We start from the raw sequence: 13,202 nt of genomic DNA, 5'->3' as shown, positions 1-13,202 counted from the left end.
CATTTGTCTGAAATGGTACAGGGTTTCCTGCCTGAGCAGGGGGTTGGACCAGATGACCTCCAAGGTCCCTTCCAACTTTATTATTATCATTATTATGACCTACTTTTTTCTAGCATAAGCTCTATCTTTGTTTTTGTATTTCCTCTGCTTGCGGTTAAGGCTGACTTCCTAAGAACAAGCTACATGTCTGAGATCTAAGCAACAATCTTGCATTTCTAAAAGCTCAAGTAACTCCATTTTACAACTATGCTTAAGCTTCAGCTGTGTCATTAGGATTGGTTTTCTTCATAAGATCATTAAACAATTTCTGATCTTATTATCCCTTACAATTCACCCATTTCTCTTTTCATCCTTTCAGAAATTTTTACTCCTGATTTAAATCAGACAATGGTATCAAATGTACCGACTCTTCTTCATCCATAGATTTACCTTTTACTCTTAGCATTAACATTTTTTCTCCATTCTGCACTTGTTTCTACACCAAAATTACTTGCATACGTTCAATAGAATGTTGAATAGTTCTTACCATAATGGATAAGAGGCAGAGCAAAAGTATAAGTCCACTTACTGCCATAAGCAAAATGATTCCCCACTTCTGCCATCCTCCCCCAAATATCTGACATATCCAGGAGGTGTCCAAGATACCTGTCCATGTTTGTACTGGGATTCCCAATTTTTCTCCTTGCTGTATTGGGAGAAGGAAGAAACTGTGTTTGATTGCATCAAAGACACATGCTCCATTCCATCCTTTGGGAAGTATTGCATAAGCATATCTACCACAAATCCAATACATCCCATCAGGTGCTTTCCATCTTAGGGAAACATTTTCCTGGGCTATTCCACAGTTCCTTTCGATTGAATAATATTTTGAAAAGGGTTGGAGGGCTCAGTTCTATTTTCACCACTCCATCAGGTTGCCCTCTACTGCCCTATTATACTGAGGTAACTTTAGAGATAAAGGCATCTTCCTAACCACAAAACATGGCAGATCAACTTCTGCAGAGTTGGGGGTTTGACTTCCTTCACCCAGAAATCTATGTTGGAATAGATTATTTAATACTTACTGAAAATCAACTAAATTTTTATTGCACAACAAAACATATATTTGGGCACTTTTCTGAGCTGGAAAGCCAAAACAGCAGATTCATGCAGGTTGCACACCAAAGATAGTGACTGCGCCCCATGTGATTGAAGTTCTCTGCATTTCCACCACTTTGATCTTGGAGCCTTTTGCCAATATTTGCAGCTTCCTCCCCCTTTATGGGCAGAATCCAATTGGTCAATGCACCCTCCTGTCATATATCACATTGCTCTTTTCATTTGTGAGAGATCAGGATATAGTCTGGTCATTTCTGAAACTGTTTCCTTCTTTGGAATAAGCCGAGGGTGATATTTACAAGCAGTCCCTTTAAAACTGATAAACAGGTAAGTCTGAAGAATTTTTTAAAATCAATATTTTTCAGAGAATTGGAAGATGATTTTTAGGAAAAGGACTAGAATTTCTGTTAATTGTTAATCTTATTGCAGGCTAGGCATATGTAAAGAGACAACAATCTCTTCAGCGATAAAAGGAAACTTATTTATTTAAGAAATTTTATATCGCCACCCAATTGACTCTCAGTGACTCCAGGCAGCTTATGACTGCAGCATCTCCAGAGTCACATGATCAAAATTTGGATGCCTGGCAACTGGCATGTATATATGACGGTTGCCATGTCTCAGAGTCATGTGATCACCTTTTGTGACCTTCTGACAAGGAAAGGCAATGAGGAAGCCAGATTCACTTAACAGCTATGTTACTAACTTAACCTCTACAGTGATGCACTTAACAACTGTGGCAAGAAAGATCATAACATGGATAAAAATGTGCTTAACTGTCTTGCTTAGCAACAGAAAGTTTGGGCTCAATTGTCATAAGTCAAGGACTACCTGTATTGCGGCCAAATTCAAGAGTGAAAACCCTAAAGTTGATTAACTTTTCAGTTGGTTGAACAACTATGGCAGGAAAAGGGAATCTCAGACAAATCAAGATTAGCATTCATGTATGAAAGGACTACAATTGTAGAAAGCTCAGTTTTTCAATTACTTTTTCCACTGTAGAAATTGATTCATTTATTTTTATTGATGGCTGTATGCCACCCAGAGTCACTTTTTGTGAGATAGGTGGACTTATAAAGATGAGAAATAAACATAAACTTTATTTAACAAGTGTATATGGCCATCCAGCTAATGAAGGAGAGGTAAATTCAGGTCAAATCAGTCCTCATAGGTAAGAGGACTGGTCAGCTTGTGTACGACAAACAATTAAACATCACAGGAATTAAAAGCTTCAGAAAAAAATGAAAGCAAACTTGTGGGAGAAAAACATCCTCTAAACACAATATAACCATTACACATGCTTCCTCTGGTCTCCCCAAGATTGCTGGGAAAACCACATTTTGAGGGCCTTCTGAAAGGCTAACAGGGTTTTGGAGATTGGAAATGTTTACAACAGATCAACTCCAGTTTTATGGCTTAGTGTAAAAATAAATCTGGAAATTTGTTCAGATGTTGAAAAGTAAAGAGCACTGCCCCAAATTATGATGGTCTACAATCAGCCATGGTCCCAGATGGAAAATCCTAAAAAAAGGAGGATGTTTGTGTGTATGTCAGAGAAATTCAACTGTATACTTGGATGATTTAAAGCAGGGTCAGAGCAGTAAAAATGTTGACTTGGGATCATTTTGCATTGTTATTTATTTCAGTTATATCTTAGCTATAATCCACAAGATAGGGATTGGTACACCAAGTTCCAGAAAGGGATTTTGGAATAAGTTAAAAAGATATAATATACTATCAGGGAATGGTGCAGCAGGTGTCCAAATGAAACCAGAGAGGCTGACACAAACTTGTAGTTTTATATAAATAAATATATTTACAGCAAATGAGATAGTTAGGCAAACAGGAGCATTGTGAGATAAATCATAGAGCACATAGGAGAAAAAGGCAGGAAACAAGGAAACTCTCCCCAGCAACCAATCACAGCATAGATTGCCTCATGCAGGAGCCAGCTCTTTCCAACCAATCAACTATAACTGTGTGTTCTTTACAACTCCACTATTCTAGCTACTAAATTTAAATATCTTAACATATACGTAACCCAAACAATATATACCAAAACTGTATTGGTAACCCTGGAGAGGATCTAACAGCAATTCTGTGTCAAATCTGTCCATTTGCTGAGCAAGGGGATCGGTAACCAGGAGTCCTAAACGGTTCTTTTGGAACCTTGGAGACACATGATGGAGAAGGGTAAAGGTGACTAAGTCACTACCTGCTCACCATTGGTCTCCTCAGCAAAAATAAAAAAGGAGTCCCACCATCACAATAAATCAATGATGAATGGGCATTAGGTGGGCTTATACAGTAAGGAATAATCTCATATTGGTTGTAACTTTTTCCAGGTCCACCGATTTGTCCTACAGTTGCAATGTCTTCTCTGCTATGCCCTTCTCTCTGGTGGTGCTGCCTCCTCCTCCTCCTCTTTCCATTAGCCTCCAGTTCTGCTTCTAATGGGGACACAGTGGTCATAACCAGCAGTGGCCCTATTAAGGGCAAGCAGTTCCTGGCTGGTCTTGGATCTGTGACAGCCTTTCTAGGCATTCCTTATGCCGAGCCTCCCGTGGGGAAGTTGCGTTTACAGAAACCTCTTCCACATCAGCCATGGAATCAAACATTGGAGACCACGAGCTTTGGCAATTCCTGTCCTCAATTTATTTTCGCAGGTGAGCCTGAAGCAGAGATATGGTCTCCTAAAACACCACTGTCAGAAGATTGCCTTTCCCTCAATATCTGGGTGCCGCACCCACAACCTTCTTCATTAGTGCCTATTTTGATCTGGATACATGGAGGGGGATATTTAGGAGGCACGTCTTCTGTGGATGTGTTCAATGGGGCATCCTTGGCTGCGATTGAGAATGTTATTGTGGTCACCATCAATTATCGCTTGGGAGCCCTAGGCTTTCTTTACTTGCCACCAGCTGCTCCAGGGAACCTAGGCTTATGGGACCAACAGCTGGCCCTGAAGTGGATAAAAGAGAATGCAGCTGCCTTTGGGGGAGACCCTTCTCGGGTGACCATTGTTGGCCAGAGTGTTGGAGGAGCTTCTGTGAATTTCCATCTTCTTGCACCAAAAAGCCAGGACCTTTTTGCCCAAGCGGTGATCCAGAGTGGAGCAGCCAGTGCCTTCTGGGCTTGGAGGTCTCCTGAGGAAGCCAAACGGTTATCTCTTGAATTCGTCCATTTGCTAGGTTGTTCCGAGGGTAATAATGTCGATGTTAGGCATTGTCTGCAAACAAAAAATATTTCTGAATTTATTGAGCATGAAATATCTCTGTACCACAAACTTGGATTCCTTCTGAATTTTCCCTTCAAACCAACTGTAGATGAGGATTTTTTGCTTGGTGATCCGGAAAAGCTCATGGAGGAGGGGCAAATTCAGGTCAAACCAATCCTCATAGGAAAAACCTCTGATGAAGGGGGCTCATTTGTCCCTTATGTTTTCTCTGACATCAACGAAAATCTCATCAATCAGGAGCAGCTTCTGAAAGGGATAAGACTGTTGGTGCCAAATACAACTGAAGACTTTGTTCAGACGATTGCCCTGAGGTTCAGTGAAGGAAATCAGGGCCCAGCACAATACCGCTCTGCTCTGTCCCACTTCTTTGCAGATTGGGTCATTGCATGCCCATTGATTGAAGTTGCGAGAAATTTCAGAAAAGCTGGGAGTCCTGTATATGCCTATTTATTCTCACATTGCCCTTCAGGGTCAGTCTGGCCTGAATGGATTGGGGCATCCCACGGTGCTGAGATTCCTTACATTTTTGGGACCCTTGAATCAGTGCTGCCTGTCAATCAAACGTACACAGAGGCTGAAGCCAGACTGAGCCGTAAGATGATGCAATACTGGGCAGAGTTTGCCAGAACTGGGTAAGTGGTTCACTTTATTTCTATAAATTTGTATTTTAAATCCAAAGAAAGCCATTCAACAAATGCACTTTATGTCTAAAGTAGTGCAGCCATACAATAATGCATGCTGTTCCTTTGCCAATGTTTATAAATGAAGTTAATACAGATAGTAGTCTATTTGTGACCACAGTTGAAACTAGAATTTTGATTGCTAAGCAAGGTAGTTGTTAATTGAATCATCCCAATTTAATGATTCTTTTTGCTATAGTTGTTAAGCAAATCACTGCTCTTGTTAACTGTGAATTGAGCTTCCTCCACTGACTTTTCTTGTTGAAAATCAGCTGGGAAGATTGCATATGGTGGTCACTTGACCCCTAGATTCTGCAGTGATTGTAAATATATGCCATTTGCCAAGCACCCAAATTTTGATCACATGACCATGGGGATGCTGCAATAGTTGTAAGTGCATGGGCCAGTTGTAAATCACTTTTTTTCAGCCCCGTTGTAACCTTGAACGGATGTTAAACAAATGGTTGTAAGTCAACTTGTTAATCTGTAAGTCAACCATCCCAGTTGCACTGGGAAAAGCCCTGAAATTTTTAAGGATTCTTAATTATGTCACTTCTAGGTAATCGTTCTTTTATAGTTCAGTGTTATCACACATATTCCAGGTATACTATTTCTGCAAGTGGAATAAAGAAAGCAAAAAAAAAAGAAAAAGAGGCAGAGCATTACTGTACGATTAGGAGAATGCGTAAAGGTGTAAGGTCCTGCCTCAACTTTAGCCTCGGGAAAGCATGGCTCTTGAAACAGGCATCATTTCAAAAAAGTTGTTTTACTGAGAGAAAGTGATTGCAGGGAAGTAAGGTGGAATCCGAAGTTCCCGCGCAAATGTGTTAAGCTAAAAGTCCTATTTCCCCAGCTCCACCCCAATACCCCAGTCCATCAGGAGCCAATCCGCTGGTGTGAAGATGTCGTGAGAACTTTGAGCCGAAAAGCTGATAACTGGCAGTTCTCTGGCACTTCATCCTCACTAGCTGCAGGAGTCAAAACAGATGGCCCTGAAGACTCTTTCCCCACTCCCTATTTTCCATGCAGATACATCAAAGCGAAAACAGAAACAATTTAGGAACATCCTCAATCCACAATGACTCGTGCTCCCTCTCCCCTTGGAATGGCAGCGTTCCAATAGGGACTTGACAAAAGGCTTCCAAGGGAGTAAGTAGTAAAGGGAAACTCCCAAGATGGAGGGTGTGAAAAATGGAGGAATAGATCGGGAGTGGCAGATTTCAAGAGCCTACGAGGAGCTGACCTGGGTTTGGATCAGCAGCCCTGCCCCTCTTCACAATCTCTTGTGAGGAGGATGGATGAAATCTCGAGTGATACTGAACTTTGAACTTCAGTGATATTGAACTTTGGCTGCTGTGGTTGAGCATCCATGACCGTGGGAAATTGCAAATGGTGGTAAAGGTGAGTCGGTTGTCAAGCACCAAAAATATGATCATGTGATCACATAGTGTGTGTGTTTTTTGTGTGTGTGGGTGTGCGCACGTGCGTGTGTGTGGCCATCATAACTCCTAAAATGAGTTGTAAGTAGCTCTGGGGAAATCCATTGTAACTTCCAATGCTTGTTAAGTGACCAGTCATAACTTGAGGACTACTCATATTGTCCTTCTTGTAGCTATATTACTACATACTTTACTATGTACCAGTTGTAGATCTGTGCAATAATTAGTACGAAGAAAGTAGCGAAGCAAAGTTCTTTTTCAACTTTGGCTCTGTGCAAGTAGCAAAGTTGAATTGCTCCTAAGTAGAAGCTGATCACGGATTGTGTTGGACAGAGGGAGGGGGTGGGAATGCCCTTTAGATGCCTCCTGCTGGATCAGTGGTTCTCAACCTTTTTAATGCCGCGACCCCAACCGGTCGTAAGTCGAGGACTAAACCGGTCGTAAGTCGAGGACTAAACCGGTCGTAAGTCGAGGACTACCCAACCGGTCGTAAGTCGAGGACTTTCCCTGCCCGGGAGCGCCGTGCATGCGTGTTCCGCCCCCTGCGCCGGCCGAGGCGTAGCTGGCAAGCGGCAGAGACGGAGCAGGCCGACCACCAGCTGGCCCAGCCCAAGGGAGGTAAGGCACCCGCTGGAAAAGGGGGGGAAAATGGTGGACAAAAAAAATGGCGGACAGCCTTTCTTGGCGACCCCCGTGAAATGGTCGATCGACCCCAAATGGGGTCCCGACCCACAGGTTGAGAACCACTGTGCTGGATGGAGACTTGGGCCTTTTCTTATTATATTTAAAAGCCTTAATAAACCCTGCTGCCAAGTCTCCAACCAGCAGGGGGCACTAACGTCCCCTTTGAGAGTTTCCCTTGGGTGGAGTTTCTCAGATCAAGACGAGTCTCTTTGGAAAATCAGCATCCTTTTCTTCCTCCATAGGAATCCTTCGGGTTTGGTGGCCACCGAGGCTGAGTGGGCGCTCTATAATGCCACGGAGCAGAATTTCTTCCTTCTTAATACTGAGTCATCCAAGGAGGTGGAGAAAGAGCCTGATCACGATTGTGGTTTTTTAAAGAGGCATTTTTCAAAGGCTGAAGACCCACGTAAGCTTGGCTATTAGTCCTGTCTTTGGAGGGGAATGCTTGGTTGATGAAAAAGATATTTCTACACATCATATTTATATTTAATTTTACAGGTCAAGTTTAAAGACCACCCAATTCACTCACAGCTATCTGTGAAAATCTTTTTTTTTGAGGGGGGGCAGTTTTTACAGAGGCTGATTTTTTTTTTTAATGTTGTACTGGGCAATATGTTGTAATGTTAGAGACACATTTTTTAGTGCAAGAATCTTTCATGACATCCCAAGAGTTTGATCTCTAGCTATTTCTTAGGACAGGGCTTTTCAACCTTTTCACCCATTGTACCACTTTTAGGATACGGCAATACCAGTCGCCTAGCAAGGTGTCAAAAACTTGATGACCCAAAAAAAAAAAAAAAGGAAAAAAGTGATAAAGTACAGGTAGTCCTCAACTGACAACAGTTCGCTTAGTGACTGTTCGAAGTTACAAGGGCACTGAAAAAAGTGCACCCCAAGGCACAGCCGAGCAAGACACCTGCCTGCCCGCCCGGTGGCGCTCTTCCTCCTGTCTGAGGTTTTCATTGTTGTGAGCATTTCTGTTGAGGATTGGCAGCGGAGGTGGGGTGGGGGGTATTTGGTTTTTATTCCCCCCCCATCTGCTGGGTGGTTGCAGCAGGTTTTGGTCACTTCACATGACCCTGGACACTGTGATTGTCATAAATATGAATCAGTTGCCAAGCATCTGAATGTAAATCACAAGACCCTGGAGATGCTGCAACATTCCAGCTGATTGGTGCTTCTTCTGGGCTCAGCAGAAACACCAGGATCAGCGTCGAGCTCCAGCTGGAGCCTGGTGCTGATCCTGGCACTTCCGCTGAGCCCTGACAGCCCCCAAAAAGCGCCAATCAGCTGGAAAGCGGCACTGATCCTGGCGCTTCCACTGAACCCTGACAGCCCTGCAGCTCCAGCCATCTCTCGCTCAGGCTTGTGTGGTGCTACCACCAGTTCAGCTCATTCCCCTCCCCCGCTACCACTTTTCTAGGATGGTCACGTACCACCTGCCAGGTGCCAATGTACCACAGGTGGTACCCGTACTACTGGTTGAAAAGCCCTGTCTTTGGAGATCTCTATGTAAGCCTTGGTTGCTCACATAAAGATAACAACAATAATCATAATTATAATAACCCAAAATATCTGCATCACCACTTGACCACCATCAGCACTGACAAAATCCCTGTCAATTGCAAAAGGCAGCTTTACTTGGAGCAGCTTACATCCTGCAATGATACCTTTAACATCATCAAACAATATCTGCCTGTCCCAGCTCTTTGGGAAGGACTGGCTAGGTGGACCAAAAATGTCAAATCCATTCTAAAAATCTGGCTGACTACATGATGAGCAATAGGTTTGATATATATTTACCGTAATAAATGTATATTGTGCCATGGATTTATGGAATCCTCAGAATCCAATTTCAGATCTTTCAGAGATAAGATGTCTGCCTAACTTAATGTTTTATTTTTCTTTGTTCTGCAGACAAGTCCGAAGGTGATTCTGTTTCATCAAACTAGGAAGAAATCAAGAGGTAGGAATTCAATGCTTAACCGCTGTCAATCAGTTCAAGTTGGATGATTTCAAAAGGGGGCTTGACTTTTTTCTAAATAATAATTTCCCATTGGCATTCCAAACAAGTGGCACTTTTGTAGTTCAACCTCCCTGTGTGGAGTAGAAGTTCTCCAAGCTGGTGCCAATGGCCTTTGTGGAAGAGGAATGGATGAGCCATGAAGAGTAACATTTAGAAAAGATCACACAGTGCTGAAAAAGAGGAAGATGAGACTGAAACTTAACTGGGCCGGAGGGAGAGGGAAGGGGGGAATCAGTTTTTTAATAGACAATTGAGACGTAAGGAATGTGTCCTTGTAGTCCACAGTGGCTTGTAATAAATTTTATGAGAACATGTCCATAGGAAATCCTAAATCTCAAGATGCAAATATTTCTTCTAACTAAGGCAATTGTCCTCTCTAGATAACAAAAGGGCAGAATATAACTTGAGATAAATTATGTTATTACTTATCAATATGTATGCATGCATCATTTCCGCCTCCATTTTGAAATGTGTAAATATGAGAGCATCCTTTTATCCGCAGGAATTCCTCCCACTATTTTCTGGAGGGAATTTCTCTAGTCCTCACTGTTAGCCATCAATACTGCAGTGACCCTTGGTTTGGGTTCTGCACTTTGATTCCACAAACTCTTGTTTAGCAAATGATGGGAACAGAGAGCTCCTTAAATGGACAACTAAAAAGCCACACACAACCAGGCATCATAAAAATACCACACGTAGAATAGCCCAAAGTACACATTCTGCTAGACAGAAGTTCCTTGAGTGTTGGTTCCAGCAAGAGTCCGAAAGATCGGAAGACTAAATCCCTGATCCCGGTGAAAGATCCAGATTGGATCCTTAGATGGACTTTTAAGGTTAAGGCACAAGGTTAGACATCAGGAAACTGTGAGTTGTAGTCCTGCCTTAACAATGGAAGCCAGATGGGTGACTTTGGAACAGTCACTCTCCCTCAGCCAAACTCACTTCCCAAGATTGTTGTTGTTGGGAAAATAGGAGAAGAAAGTTGTGTTGGATATATTCTCTGCCTTGAATTATTTGTAAAAATAATAAAGGCAAGATATAAACAATAAATAAATTAAATCTGTTATTATACCTGGAATCTCTGCTTTGCTTGTTCCTTGAACAGCTTCCACTTAGGTTAAACCCCTTTGAAGATGACTTCCAATCTTAAAGGCACCATTTGAAGACCTGCTCTAGCTACAATTTTGTTGGCTTCAGAATAGCAATTATGTGTTTATTTCTTTCAGGAACCAATCAAGACTTTTCTTAAAAGCCATGGGGAAATGATGACAAGTTGTGCCAGAGACCTTTCCAGAAGGATCTATCGGTTCTTTTATGTGGGAACTTGGAAGAAGAATAAGGAGCCAACTAAAATAGACATAATCTGTGCTGTAAAAATAATAAACTATTAGGAGTAATTTGCTATCTCTTAATAAATAACCTCTTTTAATACATTCTGTCTGAATTCTTTGGATAAAAATTCTGTTATCCTCACAACAATGTAAGGACTCAGTGCAATACAGAAAAACAAAATAAAGCAAATTTCTGACTGCCAAAGTTTGCTGTAACCTAATGACTCACAAGTTTTTTTCTCATACTGCTGAGCTCCTTAAAGCTAAATGGCCAGATTTAGTAGTCTGGGTATTGCAGTCCAATTTATTCTATTACAGTGATGGCGAACCTTTTAGAGACCGAGTGCCCAAACTGCAACCCAAAACCCACTTATGCATCATCGGGTGCTGGGTGTGTGTGTCCCATTGGCTGGGTGTGGCCAATTGGGGAGGGGGTGTGGCCCATTGGATGGGCGTGGCTACGGTGGTAACGGCAGACTGGGTGGGACTAAAAAGTTCAATCAATCAATTCCAACTTTGCAAGATCTTTTTTTTTCCCTGCGAGAAGTTGAAATTGATTGATTGATTGAACCTTTTTTTTTTTTTTTGCACACGGCGGCAGAGGCCTAAAGTGAAAAGGTTTTGTAAAACGCAGCTGAAGGCCTAGGACTGGGGCAACGGCGCGCGTGCCCACAGAGAGGGCTCGGTGCCGCCTCTGGCACCCGTGCCATAGGTTCACCACCACTGTTCTACTATATACTGATATGGAGAAACCAGTTTAGGCAAGATTCGTAAAGTAGCATATGAGCCATTTAGTTAGAGATGTTTTCCCATGTGCTATAAAAAGATTTTCGATCTCAGGTTCTAGCAGTTACTGGAATCCATGTGTCCTGATTTCGAAAGATCCAAATCCACCTGTTGCCCAATCAGCAGAAGGTCATAGCATTAACAGTGGGTTCTTCAAAGATTTCCCCATCCAGCTACTTCCTGAAACCACCTCCATTACCTTCCCTTACCCCAAACTCCCAATGTTTCTCTTGAAAGTTATTTGGGGAAGACCTGTCTCCACTCCTTATGCTCTCAATCTGGATTCCATTGATAAAACTGTCAAATATAATAAAAGACACAGTTGATAGAATGGCCTGAGGAGAAGGCTGAACAGAAATGACTACATGAATGAGTTGCTGGAAGAATGGATGAGCAGGATAGGTTAAAATCTTCCTTTTAACAAAATGATAGAATGGCATAAAAAGTTAAGGAGGAGAATAAACAACTGGATAAACTGACTGCCAGGAGAAGAAACATGAAATATATCATGAGTGAGAGAAGGAAGAAATGGATGATGAAGTACAAAATCAGATTATCACAATTTATTCACAACTGATATTGCCATCTCTATTTTGATTAGAATAATGGTTGATACATCTCCCAATCCTTCTGTAGCAGTGGCAGGAGACTTTGCTATCTACATAGGGAATTCCCTAAACTAAATTGCATATGACTTTTTAAATTAAAAAATAGTCTCTATCCCTCACAATAAAAGCTTTCTTTTGAAGAAGAGTTACATTACTTAGATTGTGCCCTCACGAAGGTTTATGCCTTATACCAGGGGTCCCCAATCTGTGGGCGGCAACCCACTACCAGTGCATGGCCTATTTGCAACTGGGCTGCATGAATGGCTGGCTTATCCAACCCCATTGAAGCAAGTGTCGCAGGTGCTCGGGGCCTCGCTTGTGTGAGTGTCACGGGCACTTTTGGCCTCACTCACACGAGTGTCACAGGCACTCGGGCTTCACTCGTGTGAGCAATGGATGCTTCTGCGTGCACACCTGCCCACGCCTGCCCCTCCCACAAAACACAAGCGAAAGAGAGGCAAATACGGATCAAGGAAATAATCAGTAAAGTACACAGAGGTTTCCACAGATAGACCTATGGTCGAAACCCCTAGATGGTAGCCCTAATGGTGTAACACACATAACGAACAGAGCTTTGATCATATTTATGTGTCTACCATCTTCACTTTTTAAAAATAATTCCCTGCAAGCAGGAAGGTGTGGGAAAAGACAGGGTGAAGAAGGTTCCTTGATTTAACTACTGTTGTTGTATCAACTGCAAAATAACAACAACATGGTGGTATGCTACAGTATGACCAGCTGAAGACACCACAGCCCAGAAGCTCAGGATGAAATGGATGCACAGGGCAGCAATCAGCCACTGGATGGAAGGAGACGTGCCAGTCAGAAGTCAGGTTGTCACTAGATTGGAATGAAGGTCTGCAGACCATCTGCAGGTAGTCCTTGACTTACAACCATTTGTTTAGTGACCATCTGAAGTTACAACAGCATTGGAAAATGTGACTTAGACTGGTCCTCACACTTGAAACTGCTGCAGCATCCCCATGGTCACATAATCAAAATGTGGGCACTTGGCAACCAGCATGTATTTATGATGGTCGAAGCATCTCAGGGTCATGTGATCACTATATGCCTTCTTGTAAGATCCTAACACTCCCAAGAAAGCAGAACTCCTGAAACTGGCATCATTTCAAAAGGAACTTTTATTGAGAGGTAGTGAAAGCAGAAAAGCAAGGCAAGATCTGAATATTTCCTGAGCAAACCATTACATTAAAACACCAGTCTTCAAACCGCTGCCAAGTGCCCATCTGCCCAGTCCATTTCCAGCCAATCCTCAGATGTGAAGTTGTTATGGGAATTGGAGGGTGAAAGA

At 42.4% G+C, this 13,202-nt stretch overlaps 1 protein-coding gene across 1 annotated transcript; it reads left to right on the top strand.

Moving 5' to 3' along the window:
• The first annotated feature begins 3,469 nt into the window (after positions 1–3,469).
• On the top strand, positions 3,470–10,567 carry LOC107296158 (cholinesterase). The gene is made up of 4 exons (XM_015825503.2): positions 3,470–4,968; positions 7,382–7,545; positions 9,057–9,105; positions 10,392–10,567. Exons 1-3 carry the CDS (start codon positions 3,470–3,472, stop codon positions 9,089–9,091), a joined length of 1,698 nt encoding a protein of 565 aa, XP_015680989.1. The 3' UTR covers positions 9,092–9,105; positions 10,392–10,567.
• The last annotated feature ends 2,635 nt before the right edge of the window (positions 10,568–13,202 follow it).

The sequence above is a fragment of the Protobothrops mucrosquamatus genome, unplaced genomic scaffold (assembly GCF_001527695.2).
Source record: "Protobothrops mucrosquamatus isolate PMUCROS unplaced genomic scaffold, P.Mucros_1.0 scaffold2668, whole genome shotgun sequence".
Classification (NCBI taxonomy): Eukaryota; Metazoa; Chordata; class Lepidosauria; order Squamata; family Viperidae; genus Protobothrops; species Protobothrops mucrosquamatus.
This window is presented reverse-complemented; position numbering and strand designations above follow the sequence as displayed.

Bases quoted from the DNA above. Each gene is read 5' to 3' on its own strand.
- LOC107296158 (XM_015825503.2), top strand. From the start codon at position 3,470: ATGTCTTCTCTGCTATGCCCTTCTCTCTGGTGGTGCTGCCTCCTCCTC. The intron at 4,969-7,381 runs GTAAGTGGTTCA...CTTCCTCCATAG, and splicing joins GCAGAGTTTGCCAGAACTGG to GAATCCTTCGGGTTTGGTGG. The intron at 7,546-9,056 runs GTAAGCTTGGCT...TTTGTTCTGCAG, and splicing joins TTCAAAGGCTGAAGACCCAC to ACAAGTCCGAAGGTGATTCT.